The following is a 27,804-nucleotide window of genomic DNA, read 5'->3' on the forward strand; positions in this document are numbered from 1 at the left end:
AATACTATACCACCACCCAATAGACTAATACTATACCACCACCCAATAGACTAATACTATACCACCACCCAATAGACTCTAATACTATACCACCACCCAATAGACTAATACTATACCACCACCCAATAGACTCTAATATTATACCACCACCCAATAGACTCTAATATTATACCACCACCCAATAGACTCTAGTACTATACCACCACCCAATAGACTCTAATACTGTACCACCACCCAATAGACTATAATACTATACCACCACTCAATAGACTCTAATACTGTACCACCACCCAATAGACTCTAATACTATACCACCACCCAATAGACTCTAATACTATACCACCACCCAATAGACTCTAGTACTATACCACCACCCAATAGACTATAATACTATACCACCACCCAATAGACTCTAATATTATACCACCACCCAATAGACTTTAATATTATACCACCACCCAATAGACTCTAGTACTATATCACCACCCAATAGACTATAATACTATACCACCACCCAATAGACTAATACTATACCACCACCCTATAGACTCTAATACTATACCACCACCCAATAGACTCTAATACTATACCACCACCCAATAGACTCTAATACTATACCACCACCCAATAGACTCTAATACTATACCACCACCCAATAGACTCTAATATTATACCACCACCCAATAGACTCTAGTACTATACCACCACCCAATAGACTCTAATATTATACCACCACCCAATAGACTCTAGTACTATACCACCACCCAATAGACTAATACTATACCACCACCCAGTAGACTCTAATATTATACCACCACCCTATAGACTCTAATACTATACCACCACCCAATAGACTCTAATACTATACCACCACCCAATAGACTCTAATACTATACCACCACCCAATAGACTCTAATACTATACCACCACCCAATAGACTCTAATATTATACCACCACCCAATAGACTCTAGTACTATACCACCACCCAATAGACTCTAATATTATACCACCACCCAATAGACTCTAGTACTATACCACCACCCACTAGACTCATACTATACCACCACCCAATAGACTCTAATATTATACCACCACCCAATAGATTATAATATTATACCACCACCCAATAGACTCTAATACTATACCACCACCCACTAGACTCATACTATACCACCACCCAATAGACTCTAATACTATACCACCACCCAATAGACTCTAGTACTATACCACCACCCAATAGACTCTAATATTATACCACCACCCAATAGATTATAATATTATACCACCACCCAATAGACTCTAATATTATACCACCACCCAATAGACTCTAATACTATACCACCACCCAATAGACTCTAATACTATACCACCACCCAATAGACTCTAGTACTATACCACCACCCAATAGACTCTAATACTATACCACCACCCAATAGACTAATACTATACCACCACCCAATAGACTAATACTATACCACCACCCAATAGACTCTAATACTATACCACCACCCTCTAGACTCATACTATACCACCACCCACTAGACTCTAATACTATACCACCACCCAATAGACTCTAATACTATACCACCACCCAATAGACTAATACTATACCACCACCCAATAGACTAATACTATACCACCACCCAATAGACTCTAATACTATACCACCACCCAATAGACTAATACTATACCACCACCCAATAGACTCTAATATTATACCACCACCCAATAGACTCTAATATTATACCACCACCCAATAGACTCTAGTACTATACCACCACCCAATAGACTCTAATACTGTACCACCACCCAATAGACTATAATACTATACCACCACCCAATAGACTCTAATACTGTACCACCACCCAATAGACTCTAATACTATACCACCACCCAATAGACTCTAATACTATACCACCACCCAATAGACTCTAATACTGTACCACCACCCAATAGACTCTAATACTGTACCACCACCCAATAGACTCTAATACTATACCACCACCCAATAGACTCTAATACTGTACCACCACCCAATAGACTCTAATACTGTACCACCACCCAATAGACTCTAATACTATACCACCACCCAATAGACTCTAATACTGTACCACCACCCAATAGACTCTAATATTATACCACCACCCGATAGACTCTAATACTGTACCACCACCCACTAGACTCATACTATACCACCACCCTATAGACTAATACTATACCACCACCCTATAGACTCTAATACTATACCACCACCCAATAGACTCTAATACTATACCACCACCCACTAGACTCTAATACTATACCACCACCCAATAGACTAATACTATACCACCACCCAATAGACTCTAATACTATACCACCACCCAATAGACTAATACTATACCACCACCCTATAGACTCTAATACTATACCACCACCCTATAGACTCATACTATACCACCACCCACTAGACTCTAATACTATACCACCACCCAATAGACTCCAATACTATACCACCACCCAATAGACTCTAGTACTATACCACCACCCAATAGACTCTAATACTATACCACCACCCAATAGACTCTAATACTATACCACCACCCAATAGACTCTAATACTATACCACCACCCAATAGACTCCAATACTATACCACCACCCAATAGACTCTAGTACTATACCACCACCCAATAGACTCTAATACTATACCACCACCCAATAGACTCTAATATTATACCACCACCCAATAGACTTTAATATTATACCACCACCCAATAGACTCTAGTACTATATCACCACCCAATAGACTATAATACTATACCACCACCCAATAGACTAATACTATACCACCACCCTATAGACTCTAATACTATACCACCACCCAATAGACTCTAATACTATACCACCACCCAATAGACTCTAATACTATACCACCACCCAATAGACTCTAATACTATACCACCACCCAATAGACTCTAATATTATACCACCACCCAATAGACTCTAGTACTATACCACCACCCAATAGACTCTAATATTATACCACCACCCAATAGACTCTAGTACTATACCACCACCCAATAGACTAATACTATACCACCACCCAGTAGACTCTAATATTATACCACCACCCAATAGACTCTAATATTATACCACCACCCACTAGACTCATACTATACCACCACCCAATAGACTCTAATATTATACCACCACCCAATAGATTATAATATTATACCACCACCCAATAGACTCTAATACTATACCACCACCCACTAGACTCATACTATACCACCACCCAATAGACTCTAATACTATACCACCACCCAATAGACTCTAGTACTATACCACCACCCAATAGACTCTAATATTATACCACCACCCAATAGATTATAATATTATACCACCACCCAATAGACTCTAATATTATACCACCACCCAATAGACTCTAATACTATACCACCACCCAATAGACTCTAATACTATACCACCACCCAATAGACTCTTACTATACCACCACCCAATAGACTCTAATACTATACCACCACCCAATAGACTAATACTATACCACCACCCTATAGACTAATACTATACCACCACCCAATAGACTCTAATACTATACCACCACCCTCTAATATACTATACCACCACCCACTAGACTCTAATACTATACCACCACCCAATAGACTCTAATACTATACCACCACCCAATAGACTAATACTATACCACCACCCAATAGACTAATACTATACCACCACCCAATAGACTAATACTATACCACCACCCAATAGACTCTAATACTATACCACCACCCAATAGACTAATACTATACCACCACCCAATAGACTCTAATATTATACCACCACCCAATAGACTCTAATATTATACCACCACCCAATAGACTCTAGTACTATACCACCACCCAATAGACTCTAATACTGTACCACCACCCAATAGACTATAATACTATACCACCACCCAATAGACTCTAATACTGTACCACCACCCAATAGACTCTAATACTATACCACCACCCAATAGACTCTAATACTATACCACCACCCAATAGACTCTAATATTATACCACCACCCGATAGACTCTAATACTGTACCACCACCCAATAGACTCTAATACTATACCACCACCCAATAGACTCTAATACTGTACCACCACCCAATAGACTATAATACTATACCACCACCCAATAGACTCTAATATTATACCACCACCCAATAGACTCTAGTACTATATCACCACCCAATAGACTATAATACTATACCACCACCCAATAGACTAATACTATACCACCACCCTATAGACTCTAATACTATACCACCACCCAATAGACTCTAATACTATACCACCACCCAATAGACTCTAATACTATACCACCACCCAATAGACTCTAATACTATACCACCACCCAATAGACTCTAATATTATACCACCACCCAATAGACTCTAGTACTATACCACCACCCAATAGACTAATACTATACCACCACCCAGTAGACTCTAATATTATACCACCACCCAATAGACTCTAATATTATACCACCACCCAATAGACTAATACTATACCACCACCCAGTAGACTCTAATATTATACCACCACCCAATAGACTCTAATATTATACCACCACCCAATAGACTAATACTATACCACCACCCAGTAGACTCTAATATTATACCACCACCCAATAGACTCTAATACTATACCACCACCCAATAGACTCTAATACTATACCACCACCCAATAGACTAATACTATACCACCACCCAATAGACTCTAATACTATACCATCACCCTATAGACTCTAATATTATACCACCACCCAATAGACTCTAATACTATACCACCACCCAATAGACTCTAATATTATACCACCACCCAATAGACTCTAATACTATACCACCACCCAATAGACTAATACTATACCACCACCCAGTAGACTCTAATATTATACCACCACCCAATAGACTCTAATATTATACCACCACCCAATAGACTCTAATATTATACCACTACCCAATAGACTAATACTATACCACCACCCAATATACTCTAATACTATACCACCACCCAATAGATTCTAATATTATACCACCACCCAATAGACTCTAATACTATACCACCACCCAGTAGACTAATACTATACCACCACCCAATAGACTCTAATATTATACCACCACCCAATAGACTCTAATACTATACCACCACCCAATAGACTCTAATACTATACCACCACCCAATAGACTCTAATATTATACCACCACCCAATAGACTCTAGTACTATACCACCACCCAATAGACTCTAATATTATACCACCACCCAATAGACTCTAATACTATACCACCACCCAATAGACTCTAATACTATACCACCACCCAATAGACTCTAATACTATACCACCACCCACTAGACTCATACTATACCACCACCCAATAGACTCTAATATTATACCACCACCCAATAGATTATAATATTATACCACCACCCAATAGACTCTAATACTATACCACCACCCACTAGACTCATACTATACCACCACCCAATAGACTCTAATACTATACCACCACCCAATAGACTCTAGTACTATACCACCACCCAATAGACTCTAATATTATACCACCACCCAATAGATTATAATATTATACCACCACCCAATAGACTCTAATATTATACCACCACCCAATAGACTCTAATACTATACCACCACCCAATAGACTCTAATACTATACCACCACCCAATAGACTCTAGTACTATACCACCACCCAATAGACTCTAATACTATACCACCACCCAATAGACTCTAGTACTATACCACCACCCAATAGACTCTAATACTATACCACCACCCAATAGACTAATACTATACCACCACCCAATAGACTAATACCATACCACCACCCAATAGACTCTAATACTATACCACCACCCAATAGACTATACCACCACCCAATAGACTACCACCACCCAATAGACTCTAATATTATACCACCACCCAATAGACTCTAGTACTATACCACCACCCAATAGACTCTAATACTGTACCACCACCCAATAGACTATAATACTATACCACCACCCAATAGACTCTAATACTGTACCACCACCCAATAGACTCTAATACTATACCACCACCCAATAGACTCTAATACTATACCACCACCCAATAGACTCTAATACTATACCACCACCCAATAGACTATAATACTATACCACCACCCAATAGACTCTAATACTGTACCACCACCCAATAGACTCTAATACTGTACCACCACCCAATAGACTCTAATACTATACCACCACCCAATAGACTCTAATACTGTACCACCACCCAATAGACTCTAATACTGTACCACCACCCAATAGACTCTAATACTATACCACCACCCAATAGACTCTAATACTGTACCACCACCCAATAGACTCTAATATTATACCACCACCCGATAGACTCTAATACTGTACCACCACCCACTAGACTCATACTATACCACCACCCTATAGACTAATACTATACCACCACCCTATAGACTCTAATACTATACCACCACCCAATAGACTCTAATACTATACCACCACCCACTAGACTCTAATACTATACCACCACCCAATAGACTAATACTATACCACCACCCAATAGACTCTAATACTATACCACCACCCAATAGACTAATACTATACCACCACCCTATAGACTCTAATACTATACCACCACCCCTATAGACTCATACTATACCACCACCCACTAGACTCTAATACTATACCACCACCCAATAGACTCAATACTATACCACCACCCAATAGACTCTAGTACTATACCACCACCCAATAGACTCTAATACTATACCACCACCCAATAGACTCTAATATATACCACCACCCAATAGACTTTAATATTATACCACCACCCAATAGACTCTAGTACTATATCACCACCCAATAGACTATAATACTATACCACCACCCAATAGACTAATACTATACCACCACCCAATAGACTCTAATATTATACCACCACCCAATAGACTCTAATACTATACCACCACCCAATAGACTCTAATACTATACCACCACCCAATAGACTCTAATACTATACCACCACCCAATAGACTCTAATATTATACCACCACCCAATAGACTCTAGTACTATACCACCACCCAACAGACTAATACTATACCACCACCCAGTAGACTCTAATATTATACCACCACCCAATAGACTCTAATATTATACCACCACCCAATAGACTAATACTATACCACCACCCAATAGACTCTAATACTATACCATCACCCTATAGACTCTAATATTATACCACCACCCAATAGACTCTAATACTATACCACCACCCAATAGACTCTAATATTATACCACCACCCAATAGACTCTAATACTATACCACCACCCAATAGACTAATACTATACCACCACCCAGTAGACTCTAATATTATACCACCACCCAATAGACTCTAATATTATACCACCACCCAATAGACTCTAATATTATACCACTACCCAATAGACTAATACTATACCACCACCCAATATACTCTAATACTATACCACCACCCAATAGATTCTAATATTATACCACCACCCAATAGACTCTAATACTATACCACCACCCAGTAGACTAATACTATACCACCACCCAATAGACTCTAATATTATACCACCACCCAATAGACTCTAATACTATACCACCACCCAATAGACTCTAATACTATACCACCACCCAATAGACTCTAATATTATACCACCACCCAATAGACTCTAGTACTATACCACCACCCAATAGACTCTAATATTATACCACCACCCAATAGACTCTAATACTATACCACCACCCAATAGACTCTAATACTATACCACCACCCAATAGACTCTAATACTATACCACCACCCACTAGACTCATACTATACCACCACCCAATAGACTCTAATATTATACCACCACCCAATAGATTATAATATTATACCACCACCCAATAGACTCTAATACTATACCACCACCCACTAGACTCATACTATACCACCACCCAATAGACTCTAATACTATACCACCACCCAATAGACTCTAGTACTATACCACCACCCAATAGACTCTAATATTATACCACCACCCAATAGATTATAATATTATACCACCACCCAATAGACTCTAATATTATACCACCACCCAATAGACTCTAATACTATACCACCACCCAATAGACTCTAATACTATACCACCACCCAATAGACTCTAGTACTATACCACCACCCAATAGACTCTAATACTATACCACCACCCAATAGACTAATACTATACCACCACCCAATAGACTAATACTATACCACCACCCAATAGACTATAATACTATACCACCACCCAATAGACTCATACTATACCACCACCCACTAGACTCTAATACTATACCACCACCCAATAGACTCTAATACTATACCACCACCCAATAGACTAATACTATACCACCACCCAATAGACTAATACTATACCACCACCCAATAGACTAATACTATACCACCACCCAATAGACTCTAATACTATACCACCACCCAATAGACTAATACTATACCACCACCCAATAGACTCTAATATTATACCACCACCCAATAGACTCTAATATTATACCACCACCCAATAGACTCTAGTACTATACCACCACCCAATAGACTCTAATACTGTACCACCACCCAATAGACTATAATACTATACCACCACCCAATAGACTCTAATACTGTACCACCACCCAATAGACTCTAATACTATACCACCACCCAATAGACTCTAATACTATACCACCACCCAATAGACTATAATACTATACCACCACCCAATAGACTCTAATACTGTACCACCACCCAATAGACTCTAATACTGTACCACCACCCAATAGACTCTAATACTATACCACCACCCAATAGACTCTAATATTATACCACCACCCGATAGACTCTAATACTGTACCACCACCCACTAGACTCATACTATACCACCACCCTATAGACTAATACTATACCACCACCCTATAGACTCTAATACTATACCACCACCCAATAGACTCTAATACTATACCACCACCCACTAGACTCTAATACTATACCACCACCCAATAGACTAATACTATACCACCACCCAATAGACTCTAATACTATACCACCACCCAATAGACTAATACTATACCACCACCCAGTAGACTCTAATATTATACCACCACCCAATAGACTCTAATATTATACCACCACCCAATAGACTCTAATATTATACCACTACCCAATAGACTAATACTATACCACCACCCAATATACTCTAATACTATACCACCACCCAATAGATTCTAATATTATACCACCACCCAATAGACTCTAATACTATACCACCACCCAGTAGACTAATACTATACCACCACCCAATAGACTCTAATATTATACCACCACCCAATAGACTCTAATACTATACCACCACCCAATAGACTCTAATACTATACCACCACCCAATAGACTCTAATATTATACCACCACCCAATAGACTCTAGTACTATACCACCACCCAATAGACTCTAATATTATACCACCACCCAATAGACTCATACTATACCACCACCCAATAGACTCTAATACTATACCACCACCCAATAGACTCTAATACTATACCACCACCCACTAGACTCATACTATACCACCACCCAATAGACTCTAATATTATACCACCACCCAATAGATTATAATATTATACCACCACCCAATAGACTCTAATACTATACCACCACCCACTAGACTCATACTATACCACCACCCAATAGACTCTAATACTATACCACCACCCAATAGACTCTAGTACTATACCACCACCCAATAGACTCTAATATTATACCACCACCCAATAGATTATAATATTATACCACCACCAATAGACTCTAATATTATACCACCACCCAATAGACTCTAATACTATACCACCACCCAATAGACTCTAATACTATACCACCACCCAATAGACTCTAGTACTATACCACCACCCTATAGACTCTAATACTATACCACCACCCTATAGACTAATACTATACCACCACCCAATAGACTAATACTATACCACCACCCAATGACTATAATACTATACCACCACCCTCTAGACTCATACTATACCACCACCCACTAGACTCTAATACTATACCACCACCCAATAGACTCTAATACTATACCACCACCCAATAGACTAATACTATACCACCACCCAATAGACTAATACTATACCACCACCCAATAGACTAATACTATACCACCACCCAATAGACTCTAATACTATACCACCACCCAATAGACTAATACTATACCACCACCCAATAGACTCTAATATTATACCACCACCCAATAGACTCTAATATTATACCACCACCCAATAGACTCTAGTACTATACCACCACCCAATAGACTCTAATACTGTACCACCACCCAATAGACTATAATACTATACCACCACCCAATAGACTCTAATACTGTACCACCACCCAATAGACTCTAATACTATACCACCACCCAATAGACTCTAATACTATACCACCACCCAATAGACTATAATACTATACCACCACCCAATAGACTCTAATACTGTACCACCACCCAATAGACTCTAATACTGTACCACCACCCAATAGACTCTAATACTATACCACCACCCAATAGACTCTAATACTGTACCACCACCCAATAGACTCTAATACTGTACCACCACCCAATAGACTCTAATATTATACCACCACCCGATAGACTCTAATACTGTACCACCACTCAGTAGATGGTGGTATAATATTCGAGTCTATATTTCATGAAGCTGGTTGAGAGAACTCCAAGGGTGTGCAAAGCTGTCATCAAGGTAAAGGGTGGCTACTTTGAAGAATCTCAAATATAAAATATATTTTTATATAACACTTTTTGTTTGGTTACTACATGATTCCATATATGTGTTTATTTCATAGTTTAGATGTCTTCACTATTATTCTACAACGTAGAAAATAGTAATAAATAAAGAAAAACCCTGGAATGAGTAGGTGTGTCCACACTTTTGACTGGCACTTTATATATATATATATATATTTCTTAAATCTCCTAGATATTGGACAGACTCTGGACTGTCTTTTTTGCCATTCTTGAATATGTTTTGCGATGCGTTTCTATAGGCTATAGTAGTAAAGGCCAAATTCAATATTTTGGAAAAAAAACATTTTTATTTAAGAAATGTTGCTACCTAAAAGGGATTCTTGAACTTCAAAATTAAATGGCTAAGTGATCCATGGGTTGACATCTTAAAACGATTCCTTATGTCAGTTTTCCATCGGACCTTTCAAAATATTATACAATTAAGAAATCTTCTTGTTATTATTTTCTCCTCTGTAAAGAGACCACCACTCTACCTGACACTGCCACACCGACCCTGCCACGTGTAGAGGATACCACCGCTGCCCAAAGAGGTGCAGGTAAATATATACTCTCATCCTGCCACGTTTAGAGGATACCACCGCTGCCCAAAGAGGTGCAGGTAAATATATACTCTCATCCTGCCACGTTTAGAGGATACCACCGCTGCCCAAAGAGGTGCAGGTAAATATATACTCTCACCCTGTCACGTTTAGAGGAGAGGGTAAATATATACTCTCATCCTGCCACGTTTAGAGGATACCACCGCTGCCCAAAGAGGTGCAGGTAAATATATACTCTCATCCTGTCACGTTTAGAGGAGAGGGTAAATATATACTCTCACCCTGTCACGTTTAGAGGAGAGGGTAAATATATACTCTCACCCTGTCACGTTTAGAGGAGAGGGTAAATATATACTCTCACCCTGTCACGTTTAGAGGAGAGGGTAAATATATACTCTCATCCTGCCACGTTTAGAGGAGAGGGTAAATATATACTCTCATCCTGCCACGTTTAGAGGAGAGGGTAAATATATACTCTCATCCTGTCACGTTTAGAGGAGAGGGTAAATATATACTCTCACCCTGTCACGTTTAGAGGAGAGGGTAAATATATACTCTCATCCTGTCACGTTTAGAGGAGCAGGTAAATATATACTCTCATCCTGTCACGTTTAGAGGAGAGGGTAAATATATACTCTCACCCTGTCACGTTTAGAGGATACCACGACCAAGTGCTGGAATACCTTGAAAATCAGACATTTTCTCAAGTTGGTTAAAAAGTATTTGATTTCAAAGAAAAGGAGAACATGAAATGATCAAATGTGTTAAAATTAAAAATATTAAAATATTTATATTTCCAGATCGACTACAAAGTTTTATTTCCTCACGTGGTTGGCGCTCTGGTTGCCAGGAAACCATTTCACCACTATGGCACTCAGCCAGGCCGGTACACAAGTGACTGATTAGGCGCACCAATAGCTAAAATGCCTGGCAAATGTAGATTCATCCTGCCAAATGTAGATTCATCCTGCCAAATGTAGGTTCATCCTGTAGATTCATCCTGCCAAATGTAGATTCAACCAGTAGGTTCATCCTGCCAAATGTAGATTCATCCTGTAGGTTCATCCTGCCAAATGTAGATTCATCCTGCCAAATGTAGATTCAACCTGCCAAATGTAGATTCAACCTGCCAAATGTAGATTCAACCTGCCAAATGTAGATTCATCCTGCCAAATGTAGATTCATCCTGCCAAATGTAGATTCATCCTGCCAAATGTAGATTCATCCTGTAGATTCATCCTGCCAAATGTAGATTCATCCTGTAGATTCAACCTGCCAAATGTAGATTCATCCTGCCAAATGTAGATTCAACCTGTAGGTTCATCCTGCCAAATGTAGATTCATCCTGCCAAATGTAGATTCATCCTGTAGATTCATCCTGCCAAATGTAGATTCAACCTGTAGATTCAACCTGCCAAATGTAGATTCAACCTGTAGGTTCATCCTGTAGATTCATCCTGCCAAATGTAGATTCAACCTGCCAAATGTAGATTCATCCTGCCAAATGTAGATTCATCCTGCCAAATGTAGATTCATCCTGTAGGTTCATCCTGTAGATTCATCCTGCCAAATGTAGATTCAACCTGCCAAATGTAGATTCATCCTGCCAAATGTAGATTCATCCTGCCAAATGTAGATTCATCCTGCCAAATGTAGATTCATCCTGTAGATTCATCCTGCCAAATGTAGATTCATCCTGTAGATTCATCCTGCCAAATGTAGATTCAACCTGCCAAATGTAGATTCATCCTGTAGATTCAACCTGCCAAATGTAGATTCATCCTGCCAAATGTAGATTCAACCTGCCAAATGTAGATTCATCCTGCCAAATGTAGATTCATCCTGCCAAATGTAGATTCATCCTGTAGATTCAACCTGCCAAATGTAGATTCATCCTGCCAAATGTAGGTTCATCCTGCCAAATGTAGATTCATCCTGCCAAATGTAGATTCATCCTGCCAAATGTAGGTTCATCCTGCCAAATGTAGGTTCATCCTGCCAAATGTAGGTTCATCCTGTAGGTTCAACCTGCCAAATGTAGATTCAACCTATTGATGTTCATGAATGGTGTTGCCAGAACGTTCCAGGGATGTAGATCTAGTTTTTATGTTTTTTAAAGGATCAAGTATTATGGTGTTAGTTGAACACACAAGAGCACAAACACAAGCACACACACAAACACAAACACAAACACACACACACACACACAAACACAAGCACACACACAAACACACACACAAACACACACACAAACACAAACACAAGCACAAACAAAAGCACAAACACACACAAACACACACACAAACACAAGCACAAACACACACACACACACACACACACACACACACACAAGCACAAGCACAAGCACAAACACAAACACAAACACAAACACACACGCACCGTGCTTCAGGGCGTCTTCGTATTGTACGGCTCAGACAGGTATTGATCACGATCAGCCTGATCAGCATCATTGATCCTTCCCTCTCTTTCTCTGTCCCCTCTCTCAATCTATACCTCTCTCCTCTAGGCACTACACCTTGGTCTCTCTGTGACTTTGAGTCCAGTCTTTGTGGCTGGATCCCAGACAGCGTGTCAGAGCTGAGCTGGTCTCTCCACAGTGGCAGCCTCTCGTCTGGTCTCACACCTAGTCTGGATCTACCACTCTCTCTGCCCAAAGACGGTCAGTACCGCTCACATTTACAGTCATCTGGTCATCACTGGACAGGAGACACACTGACATTTATAGAGAGGTGACACCTGGTTTTATCATGGTCATCTGGTCATCACTGGACAGGAGACACACTGACATTTATAGAGAGGTGACACCTGGTTTTATCATGGTCATCTGGTCATCACTGGACACTCCATCTCTCTCTCTCTCTCTCTCTCTCTCTCTCTCCTCTCCTCACTCTCTCCTCTCTCTCCTTCTCTCTCTCCTCTCTCCTCTCTCTCCTTCTCTTTCTCTTTCTCTCCTCTCTCTCTCCTTCTCTCTCTCCTTCTTTCTCTCCTTCTCTATCTCTCCTTCTCTCTCTCTCCTTCTCTATCTCTCCATCTCTATTTCTATCTGTCGTTCTCTCACACTCCATCTCGATCTCTCCTTCTTTCTCTCCTCTATCTCTCCTCTCTCACTCCATCTCGATCTCTCCTTCTTTCTCTCCTTCTCTCTCTCCTCTCTCACTCCATCTCGATCTCTCCTTCTCGATCTCCAGCCCCGTCTTGTGTTCTCCGTGGCCTGACTTTCCTGTCTAAACTCCCCTGCCTCGTCAAAGGCACGCACACACGCACACACACACACACACACACACACACACACACACACACACACACACACACACACACACACACACACACACACACACACACACACACACACACACCACAGCCTGTAAACCACTCAGCTCTGTTTTCCATATGGAAGCTTTAAAGAGAGAAAGGAAAGGATAGGTCTGATTTCTCCATCCCTGCTTCCCCACACCACCCCTACCCTCCCCACCACCTTCCACACACCACCCTACCCTCCCTACAACCTTCCACACACCACCCTACCCTCCCCACCACCTTCCACACACCACCCCTACCCTCCCCACCACCTTCCACACACCACCCCTACCCTCCCTACAACCTTCCACACACCACCCACACCCTCCCTACAAACCTTCCCCACACCACAAGCCTACCTCCCACAACCTTCCACACACCACCCCACCCTCCCTACAACCTTCCACACACCACCCTTACACACTCCCTACAACCTTCCACACACACACCCCTACCCTCCCTACAACCTTCCACACACCACCCCTACCCTCCTACAACCTTCCACACACCACCCCTACCCTCCCACTACCTTCCACACACCACCCCTACCCTCCCACAACCTTCCACACACCACCTCACCACCCATACACTCTCCACACACCACCCCACCACCCACAAACTTCCACACACACCCCTACCCTCCTACTACCTTCCACACACCACCCCACCACCCCTACTACACTTCACACACCACCCCACCACCAAACACTACCTTCCACACACCACAAACCCTACTCCTCCCCCTTTAACCTTCCACACACCACCCTACCACCCCAACCATCTTCCACACACCACCCCACCACCCCTACTACCTTCCACACACCACCCCTACCCTCCCTATTACCTTCCACACACCACCCTACCACCCCTACCATCTTCCACACACCACCCCACCACCCTACTCTCTTCCTACCATCTTCCACATATCACCCCTACCATCTTCCACATACTACCCCTTTCCTCCCAACTACCTTCCACACACGGTCACTACCCTCCCATTTACAACCTTTCCACACACCACCCACTTTCCTCCCTACCACCTTCCACACACCACACCCTTTTCCTCCCTTTACTACCTTCACACACCAACCCTTTCCTCCCTACCACCTTCCACACACCACCCTACCATCTTCCACATACCAGCCCTACCATCTTCCACATACCACCCCTACCCTCCCTACTACCTTCCACACCACCCCTACCCTCCCTACTACCTTCCACACACCACTCCCTACCCTCCCTACGACCTTCCACACACACACCCCTACCCTCCCCTACTACCTTCCACACACCACCCCTTTCCTCCCTACTCACCTTCCACACACACCCCTTTCCTCCCAACTACCTTCCACACACCACCCCTACCCTCCCTACTACCTTCCACACACCACACCCATTCCTCCCTACCACCTTCCACACACCACCCTTTCCTCCCAACTACCTTCCACACACCACCCCTACCCTCCCTACTACCTTCCACACCACCCCTTTCCTCCCTACCACCTTCCACACACCACCCCTTTCCTCCCAACTACCTTCCACACACCAACCCTACCCTCCCTACCACCCTCCCTACTACCTTCCACACACCACCCCTACCCTCCCCACAACCTTCCACACACCACCCCTACCCCCCTACTACCTTCAACACACCACCCCTACCCTCCCTACTACCTTCAACACACCACCCCTACCACCCCTACTACCTTCCACACACCACCCCTACCCTCCCTATCACCTTCCACACACCACCCCTACCCTCCCTACTACCTTCCACACACAACCCCTTTCCTCCCTACTACCTTCCACACACCACCCCTACCCTCCCTATGACCTTCCACACACCACCCCTTTCTCCCAACTTCTTCCACACACCACCCTACCCTCCCTACTACCTTCCACACACCACCTTTCCTCCCTACCAACTTCCACACACCACCTCCTTTCCTCCCAACTACCTTCCACACACCAACCCTTTCCTCCCTACCACCTTCCACACACCACCCCTACCATCTTCCACACACCAGCCCTACCATCTTCCACATACCACCCCTACCCTCCCTACTACCTTCCACACACCACCCCTACCCTCCCTACTACCTTCCACACACCACCCCTACCCTCCCTACGACCTTCCACACACCACCCCTACCCTCCCTACTACCTTCCACACACCACCCCTTTCTCCCTACCACCTTCCACACACCACCCTTTCCTCCCAACTACCTTTCCACACACCACCCCACCCTCCCTACTACCTTCCACACACCACCCTTTCCCCCTACCACCTTTCCACACCACCCTTTCCTCCCAACTACCTTCCACACACCACCCCTACCCTCCCTACAACCTTCCACACACCAACCATACCCCCTCCCTACCACCCTCCCTACTACCTTCCACACACAACCCTACCCTCCCTACAACCTTCCACACACCACCCTACCCCCTACTACCTTCAACACACCACCCTACCCTCCCTACTACCTTCAACACACCACCCTACCACCCCTACTACCTTCCACACACCACCCCTACCCTCCCTATCACCTTCCACACACCACCCCTACCCTCCCTACTACCTTCCACACACCACCCCTTTCCTCCCTACTACCTTTCCACACACCACCTTTCCTCCCTATGACCTTCCACACACCACCCCTACCCTCCCTACCACCTTCCACACACCACCCTTTCCTCCCAACTACCTTCCACATACCACCCTTTCCTACCAACTACCTTCCACACACCACCCTTTCCTCCCAACTACCTTCCACACACCACCCCTACCCTCCCTACCACCTTCCACACACCACCCCTACCTCCTCCCACCCTCCTACTACCTTCCACACACCACCCCTACCCTCCCTACAACCTTCCACACACCACCCCCTACCTCCCTACTACTTTCCACACACACCCTCTACCCTCCCTACCACCTTCCACACACCACCCCTTTCCTCCCAACTACCTTCCACATACCACACCTTTCCTCCCAACTACCTTCCACACACCACCCCACCCTCCCTACAACCTTCCACACACACCCCTACCCTCCCTACCACCCCTCCCTACTACCTTCCACACCACCCCTACCCTCCCTACTACCTTCCACATACCACCCTACCCTCCCTACCACCTTCCACACACCACCCCTTTCCTCCCTACCACCTTCCACACACCACCCCTACCCCCCTACTACCTTCCACACACCACCCCTACCACCCCTACTACCTTCCACACACCACCCCTACCCTCCCTACTACCTACCACACACCACTACCTCCCTACTACCTTCCACACACCACCCCTACCCTCCCTACTACCTTCCACACAGCACCCCTTTCCTCCCAACTACCTTCCACACACCACCCTACCCTCCCTACGACCTTCCACACACCACCCCCTACCCTCCCTACTACCTTCCACACACCACCCCTACCCTCCCTACTACCTTCCACACACCACCCTTTCCTCCCAACTACCTTCCACACACCACCCCTACCCTCCCTACGACCTTCCACACACCACCCCTACCCTCCCTATGACCTTCCACACACCACCCCTTTCCTCCCTACCACCTTCCACACACCACCCCTTTCCTCCCAACTACCTTCCACATACCACCCCTTTCCTACCTACTACCTTCCACACACCACCCCTTTCCTCCCAACTACCTTCCACACACCACCCCTACCCTCCCTACAACCTTCCACACACCACCCCTACCCTCCCTACCACCCCTCCCTACTACCTTCCACACACCACCCCTACCCTCCCCCTACTACCTTCAACACACCACCCCTACCCTCCCTACTACCTTCAACACACCACCCCTACCACCCCTACTACCTTCCACACACCACCCCTACCCTCCCTACTACCTTCCACACACCACCCTACCCTCCCTATCACCTTCCACAACACCACCCCTACCACCTTCCACACACTACCCTACCCTCCTACTACCTTCCACACTACCTTCCACCACCCCCCTTTCCTCCCAACTACCTTCCACACACCACCCCTACCCTCCTACTGACCTTCCACACACCACCCCTTTCCTCCCTACCACCTTCCACACACCACCCTTTCCTCCCAACTACCCCCTTCCACATTCCACCACCCCCTACCCTCCCTACTACCTTCCACACACCACCCCTTTCCTCCTATCACCTTCCACACACCACCCCTTTCCTCCCAACTACCTTCCACACACCACCCCCTACCCTCCCCCACCCTTACTACCTTCCACACACCACCCCTTTCCCTACAACCTTCCACACACCACCCCTACCCTCCCTACTACTTTCCACACCACCCCTACCCTCCCTACCACCTTCCACACACCACCCCTTCCTCCCAACTACCTTCCACATACCACCTTTCCAACTACCTTCCACACACCACCCCTACCCTCCTACAACCTTCCACACACCACCCCTACCCTCCCTACCACCCCTCCTACTACCTTCCACACACCACTTTACCTCCCTACTACCTTCCACATACCACCCCTACCCTCCCTACTACCTTCCACACACCACCCCTTCCTCCCTACCACCTTCCACACACCACCCCTACCCCCCACTACCTTCCACACACCACCCCTACCACCCCTACTACCTTCCACACACACCCCTACCCTCCCTACTACCTACCACACACCACCCCTACCCCTCCCTACTACCTTCCACACCACCCCTACCCTCCCTACTACCTTCCACACAGCACCCCTTTCCTCCCAACTACCTTCCACACACCACCCCTACCCTCCCCATGCACGACCTTCCACACACCACCCCTACCCTCCCTACTACCTTCCACACACCACCCCTACCTCCCCTACTACCTTCCACACACCACCCCTTTCCTCCCAACTACCTTCCACACACCACCCCTACCCTCCCTACGACCTTCCACACACCACCCCTACCCTCCCTATGACCTTCCACACCACCCCTTTTCTCCCTACCACCTTCCACACACCACCCCTTTCCTCCCAACTACCTTCCACATACCACCCTTTCCTACCTACTACCTTTCCACACACCACCCCTTTCCTCCCTAACTACCTTCCACACACCACCCCTACCCTCCCTACAACCTTCCACACACCACCCTACCCTCCCTACCACCCCTCCCCCTACTACCTTCCACACACCACCTACCCTCCCTACTACCTTCAACACACCACCCCTACCCTCCCTACTATCTTCAACACACCACCCCTACCACCCCTACTACCTTCCCACACCACCCCTACCCTCCCTACTACTTTCCACATACCACCCCTACCCTCCCTACCACCTTCCACACACCACCCCTTTCCTCCCAACCACCTTCCACACACCAACCCTACCTCCCTACTACCTTTCCACATACCACCCCTACCTCCCTACTACCTTCCACACACCACCCCTTTCCTCCCAACTACCTTCCACACACCACCCCTACCCTCCCTACGACCTTCCACACACCACCCCTACCCTCCCTACTACCTTCCACACACCACCCCTTTCCTCCCTACCACCTTCCACACACCACCCCTTTCCTCCCAACTACCTTCCACACACCACCCCTACCCTCCCTACTACCTTCCACACACCACCCCTTTCCTCCCTATCACCTTCCACACACCACCCCTTTCCCAACTACTCCCAACTACCTTCCACTATACCACCACCTTTCCTCCCTACCACCTTCCACACACACCCCTTTCCTCCCAACTACCTTCCACACCCACCCCTACCCTCCCTACAACCTTCCACACCACCCCTACCCTCCCTACCACCCTCCCCTACTACCTTCCACACACCACCCCTACCCTCCCTACTACCTTCAACACACCACCCCTACCCTCCCTACTACCTTCCACACACCACCCCTACCCTCCCTACTACCTTCCACACACCACCCATTTCCTCCCTACCACCTTCCACACACCACCCCTTTCCTCCCAACTACCTTCCACATACCACCCCTACCCTCCCTACTAGCTTCCACACACCACCCCTTTCCTCCCTACCACCTTCCACACACCACCCCTTTCCTCCCAACTACCTTCCACACACCACCTCTACCCTCCCTACAACCTTCCACACACTACCCCTACCCTCCCTACCACCCCTCCCTACTACCTTCCACACACCATCCCTACCCTCCCTATAACCTTCCACACACCACCCCTACCCTCCCTACTACCTTCAACACACCACCCCTACCCTCCCTACTACCTTCAACACACCACCCCTACCACCCCTACTACCTTCCACACACCACCCCACCACCCCACCACCTTCCACACACCACCCCTACCCTCCCTACAACCTTCCACACACCACCCCTACCCTCCCTACAACCTTCCACACACCACCCCTACCCTCCCTACTACCTTCAACACACCACCCCTACCTCCCTACTACCTTCAACACACCACCCCTACCACCCCTACTACCTTCCACACACCACCCCACCACCCCACCACCTTCCACACACCACCCCTACCCTCCCTACCACCTTCCACACACCACCCCTACCCTCCCTACTACCTTCCACACACCACCCTTTTCCTCCCTACCACCTTCCACACACCACCCTTTCCTCCCAACTACCTTCCCACATACCACCCCTTTTCCTACCTACTACCTTCCACACACCACCCCTTTCCCTCCCAACTACCTTCCACACACAACACCCCTACCATCCCTACAACCTTCAACACACCACCCCTACCCTCCTACCACCCCTCCCTTTACTACCTTCCACACACCACCCCTACCCTCCTACAACCTTCCACACACCACCCCTACCCTCCCTACTACCTTCAACACACCACCTCTACCCTCCCTACTACCTTCAACACACCACCCTACCACCCCTACTACCTTCCACACACCACCCCTACCCTCCCTACTACCTTCCACATACCACCCTACCCTCCCTACCACCTTCCACACACCACCCTTTCCTCCCAACCACCTTCCACACACCACCCCCTACCCTCCTACTACCTTCCACACACCACCCCTTTCCTCCCAACTACCTTCCACACACCACCCCTACCCTCCCTACAACCTTCCACACACCACCCCTACCCCCTACCACCCCTCCCTACTACCTTCAACACACCACCCCTACCCTCCCTACTACCTTCCACACAACACCCCTACACTCCCTACTACCTTCCACACACCACCCCTTTCCTCCCTACCACCTTCCACACACCACCCCTTTCCTCCCAACTACCTTCCACATACCACCCCTACCCTCCCTACTACCTTTCCACACACCACCCCTTTTCCTCCCTACCACCTTCCACACACCACCCCTTTCCTCCCAACTACCTTCCACACACACACCACCTACCCTCCCTACAACCTTCCACACACCACCCCTACCCTCCCTACCACCCCCTCCCTACTACCTTCCACACACCACCCTACCCTCCCTACAACCTTCCACACACCACCCCTACCTCCCTACTACCTTCAACACACCACCCCTACCCTCCCTACTACCTTCAACACACCACCCTACCACCCCTACTACCTTCCACACACCACCCCACCACCTCACCACCTTCCACACACCACCCCTACCCTCCCTAACACCTTCCACATACCACCCCTACCCCCCTACCACCTTCCACAAAACCACCCCTACCCTCCCTACCACCTTCCACATACCACCCCTACCCTCCCTACCACCTTCCACACACCACCCCTACCCTCCCTACCACCTTCCACAAACCACCCCTACCCTCCCTACCACCTTCCACACACCACCCCTACCCTCCCTACCACCTTCCACACACCACCCCACCCTCCCACCACCCTTCCACACACCACCCCTACCCTCCCTACCACCTTCCACATACCACCCCTACCACTCCCTACCACCTTCCACACACCACCCCACCACCCCCCTACCACCTTCCACATACCACCCCTACCCTCCCTACCACCTTCCACATACCACCCTACCCCCCTACCACCTTCCACATACCACCCCTACCCTCCCCTACCACCTTCCACATACCACCCCTACCCTCCCTACCACCTTCCACACACCACCCCTACCCTCCCTACCACCTTCCACATACCACCACCCCTACCCTCCCTACCACCTTCCACATACCACCCCTACCCTCCCTACCACCTTCCACACACCACTCCCACCCTCCCTACCACCTTCCACATACCACCCCTACCCTCCTCCCCTACCACCTTCCACATACCACCTTCCACATACCCCCACCCTACCACCTTCCACATACCACCCCTACCACCCTACACCCCTACCCTCCCTACCACCTTCCACACACCACCCCTACCCTCCCTACCACCTTCCACATACCACCCCTACCCTCCCTACCACCTTCCACATACCACCACCTACCCTCCCTACCACCTTCCACATACCTCCCTACCCTCCCTACCACCTTCCACACACCACCCCTACCCTCCCTACCACCTTCCACATACCACCCCCACCACCCTACCACCTTCCACATACCACCCCTACCCTCCCTACCACCTTCCACACACCACCCCTACCCACCCTACCACCTTCCACATACCACCCCTACCCTCCCTACCACCTTCCACATACCACCCCTACCCTCCCTACCACGCCCACACACCACCCCTACCCTCCCCTACCACCTTCCACATACCACCCCTACCCTCCCTACTACCTTCAACACACCACCCCTACCACCCCTACCCTCCCTACCACACACCACCCCCTACCCTCCCTACCACGTTCCACACACCACCCCTACCCTCCCTACCACCTTCCACATACCACCCCTACCCTCCCTACTACCTTCAACACACCACCCCTACCACCCCTACCCTCCCTACCACATACCACCCCTACCCTCCCTACCACATACCACCCCTACCCTCCCTACCACCTTCCACACACCACCCCTACCCTCCCTACAACCTTCCACACACCACCCCTACCCTCCCTACAACCTTCCACACCCACCCCTACCCTCCCTACTACCTTCAACACACCACCCCTACCCTCCCTACTACCTTCAACACACCACCCCTACCACCCCTACTACCTTCCACACACCACCCCACCACCCCACCACCTTCCACACACCACCCCTACCCTCCCTACCACCTTCCACATACCACCCCACCACCCCTACCACCTTCCACATACCACCCTACCCTCCCTACCACCTTTCCACATACCACCCCTACCCTCCCTACCACCTTCCACATACCACCCCTACCCTCCTACCACCTTCCACACACCACCCCTACCCTCCCTACCACCTTCCACATACCACCCTACCCTCCCTACCACCTTCCACACACCACCCCACCACCCCTACCACCTTCCACACACCACCCCTACCCTCCCTACCACCTTCCACATACCACCCCTACCCTCCCTACCACCTTCCACACACCACCCCTACCCTCCCTACCACCTTCCACACACCACCCCTACCCTCCCTACCACCTTCCACATACCACCCCTACCCTCCCTACCACCTTCCACATACCACCCCTACCCACCCTACCACCTTCCACATACCACCCTACCCTCCCTACCACCTTCCACATACCACCCCTACCACCCCTACCACCTTCCACATACCCTCCCTACCCTCCCTACCACCTTCCACACACCACCCCTACCCTCCCTACCACCTTCCACATACCACCCCTACCCTCCCTACCACCTTCCACATACCACCCCTACCCTCCCTACCACCTTCCACATACCACCCCTACCCTCCCTACCACGCTCCACACACCACCCCTACCACCCCTACTACCTTCCACACACCCCCCTACCCTCCCTACCACCTTCCACATACCACCCCTACCCTCCCTACCACCTTCCACATACCACCCCTACCCTCCCTACCACCTTCCACACACCACCCCTACCCTCCCTACCACCTTCCACACACCACCCCTACCCTCCCTACCACCTTCCACATACCACCCCTACCCTCCCTACTACCTTCCACACACCACCCCTACCCTCCCTACCACCTTCCACACACCACCCCTACCCTCCCTACCACCTTCCACATACCACCCCTACCCTCCCTACCACCTTCCACACACCACCCCTACCCTCCCTACCACCTTCCACATACCACCCCTACCCTCCCTACTACCTTCAACACACCACCCCTACCACCCCTACCCTCCTACCACATACCACCCCTACCACACATACCACCCCTACCCTCCCTACCACCTTCCACACACCACCCCTACCCTCCCTACCACCTTCCACATACCACCCCTACCCTCCCTACCACCTTCCACACACCACCCCTTTCCTCCCAACTACCTTCCACATACCACCCCTACCCTCCCTACCACCTTCCACACACCACCCCTTTCCTCCCAACTACCTTCCACATACCACCCCTACCCTCCCTACCACCTTCCACATACCACCCCTACCCTCCCTACAACCTTCCACATACCACCCTACCCTGCAACCAACAGCAGAACCTAAAACAGAGCTGCATTTCCTGACAACATGTAAAAAAATAGCACTCTATTGAAGACCTCTCTGATGAGGGTAGGCTACCCGTCCTGTTGGGGGGGGACGCAGAGAGCTGTGGGTTGGCAGAGCACTCTATTGAAGACCTCTCTGATGAGGGTAGGCTACCCGTCCTGTTGGGGGGACGAGAGAGCTGTGGGTTGGCAGAGCACTCTATTGAAGACCTCTCTGATGAGGGTAGGCTACCCGTCCTGTTGGGGAGGACGCAGAGAGCTGTGGGTTGGCAGTGCACTCTATTGAAGACTCTCTGATGAGGGTAGGCTACCCGTCCTGTTGGGGGGACGAGAGAGCTGTGGGTTGGCAGAGCACTCTATTGAAGACCTCTCTGATGAGGGTAGGCTACCCGTCCTGTTGGGGGGGGACGCAGAGAGCTGTGGGTTGGCAGAGCACTCTATTGAAGACCTCTCTGATGAGGGTAGGCTACCCGTCCTGTTGGGGGAGGACGCAGAGAGCTGTGGGTTGGCAGTGCACTCTATTGAAGACCTCTCTGATGAGGGTAGGCTACCCGTCCTGTTGGGGGGGGACGCAGAGAGCTGTGGGTTGGCAGAGCACTCTATTGAAGAGCTCTCTGATGAGGGTAGGCTACCCGTCCTGTTGGGGGAGGAGGCAGAGAGCTGTGGGTTGGCAGAGCACTCTATTGAAGATCTCTGATGAGAGTAGGCTACCCGTCCTGTTGGGGAGGGGACGCAGAGAGCTGTGGGTTGGCAGAGCACTCTATTGAAGATCTCTCTGATGAGGGTAGGCTACCCGTCCTGTTGGGGGGACGAGAGAGCTGTGGGTTGGCAGAGCACTCTATTGAAGATCTCTCTGATGAGGGTAGGCTACCCGTCCTGTTGGGGGAGGACGCAGAGAGCTGTGGGTTGGCAGAGCACTCTATTGAAGATCTCTCTGATGAGAGTAGGCTACCCGTCCTGTTGGGGGAGGACGCAGAGAGCTGTGGGTTGGCAGAGCACTCTATTGAAGATCTCTCTGATGAGGGTAGGCTACCCGTCCTGTTGGGGGACGAGAGAGCTGTGGGTTGGCAGAGCACTCTATTGAAGATCTCTCTGATGAGGGTAGGCTACCCGTCCTGTTGGGGGAGGACGAGAGAGCTGTGGGTTGGCAGAGCACTCTATTGAAGATCTCTCTGATGAGAGTAGGCTACCCGTCCTGTTGGGGGAGGACGCAGAGAGCTGTGGGTTGGCAGAGCACTCTATTGAAGATCTCTCTGATGAGGGTAGGCTACCCGTCCTGTTGGGGAGGGACGCAGAGAGCTGTGGGTTGGCAGAGCACTCTATTGAAGATCTCTCTGATGAGGGTAGGCTACCCGTCCTGTTGGGGGAGGACGCAGAGAGCTGTGGGTTGGCAGAGCACTCTATTGAAGACCTCTCTGATGAGGGTAGGCTACCCGTCCTGTTGGGGGGGGACGCAGAGAGCTGTGGGTTGGCAGAGCACTCTATTGAAGACCTCTCTGATGAGGGTAGGCTACCCGTCCTGTTGGGGGGGGACGCAGAGAGCTGTGGGTTGGCAGAGCACTCTATTGAAGAGCTCTCTGATGAGGATAGGCTACCCGTCCTGTTGGGGGAGGACGCAGAGAGCTGTGGGTTGGCAGAGCACTCTATTGAAGATCTCTCTGATGAGAGTAGGCTACCCGTCCTGTTGGGGGAGGACGCAGAGAGCTGTGGGTTGGCAGAGCACTCTATTGAAGACCTCTCTGATGAGAGTAGGCTACCCGTCCTGTTGGGGGAGGACGCAGAGAGCTGTGGGTTGGCAGAGAGCTGTGGGTTGGCAGAGCACTCTATTGAAGACCTCTCTGATGAGAGTAGGCTACCCGTCCTGTTGTGGGAGGAGGCAGAGAGCTGTGGGTTGGCAGAGCACTCTATTGAAGACCTCTCTGATGAGAGTAGGCTGTGGGTTGGCAGCGCCTGTCTGACAGACCAACCATGTCCTCTATGCTTATTGTTATTGCGCCTGTCTGACAGACCAACCATGTCCTCTATGCTTATTGTTATTGCACCTGTCTGACAGACCAACCATGATGCTTATTGTTATTGCGCCTGTCTGACAGACCAACCATGTCCTCTATGCTTATTGTTATTGCGCCTGTCTGACAGACCAACCATGTCCTCTATGCTTATTGTTATTGGGTCTGACAGACCAACCATGTCCTCTATGCTGTGGGTTGACAGACCAACCATGTCCTCTAGCTGTGGGTTGACAGCCATGTCCTCTATGCTTATTGTTAGCTGTCTGTTGGACCAGAGTCCCTCTAGCTGTGGGTTGAGAGAGCTGTCCTCTATGGTTGGCAGAGCACTGTTGACAGACCTCCTGATGAGAGTAGGCTACAGACCAACCATGTCCTGTTATTGAGAGCTGTGGGTCTGACAGACCAACCATGTCCTCTATGCTTATTGTTATTGCGCACAGACCAACCATGTCCTCTATGCTTAGTTAGAGCTGTCTGACAGACTAACCAT

The 27,804-nt window shown here is 48.1% G+C and overlaps 1 protein-coding gene across 1 annotated transcript in view; it reads left to right on the forward strand.

Moving 5' to 3' along the window:
* The window catches only part of LOC115124773 (neuropilin-2-like), a 342,903-nt gene that overhangs the window by 262,338 nt on the left and 52,761 nt on the right, over positions 1-27,804 (forward strand). Inside the window, exons 14-15 of the mRNA XM_065005862.1 lie at positions 11,393-11,470; positions 14,001-14,153. Coding sequence (XP_064861934.1) covers positions 11,393-11,470; positions 14,001-14,153 — 231 coding nt within the window. The remainder of the gene's footprint in view (positions 1-11,392; positions 11,471-14,000; positions 14,154-27,804) is intronic.

This window comes from Oncorhynchus nerka, linkage group LG3 (genome assembly GCF_034236695.1).
Source record: "Oncorhynchus nerka isolate Pitt River linkage group LG3, Oner_Uvic_2.0, whole genome shotgun sequence".
NCBI classification, from domain to species: domain Eukaryota; kingdom Metazoa; phylum Chordata; class Actinopteri; order Salmoniformes; family Salmonidae; genus Oncorhynchus; species Oncorhynchus nerka.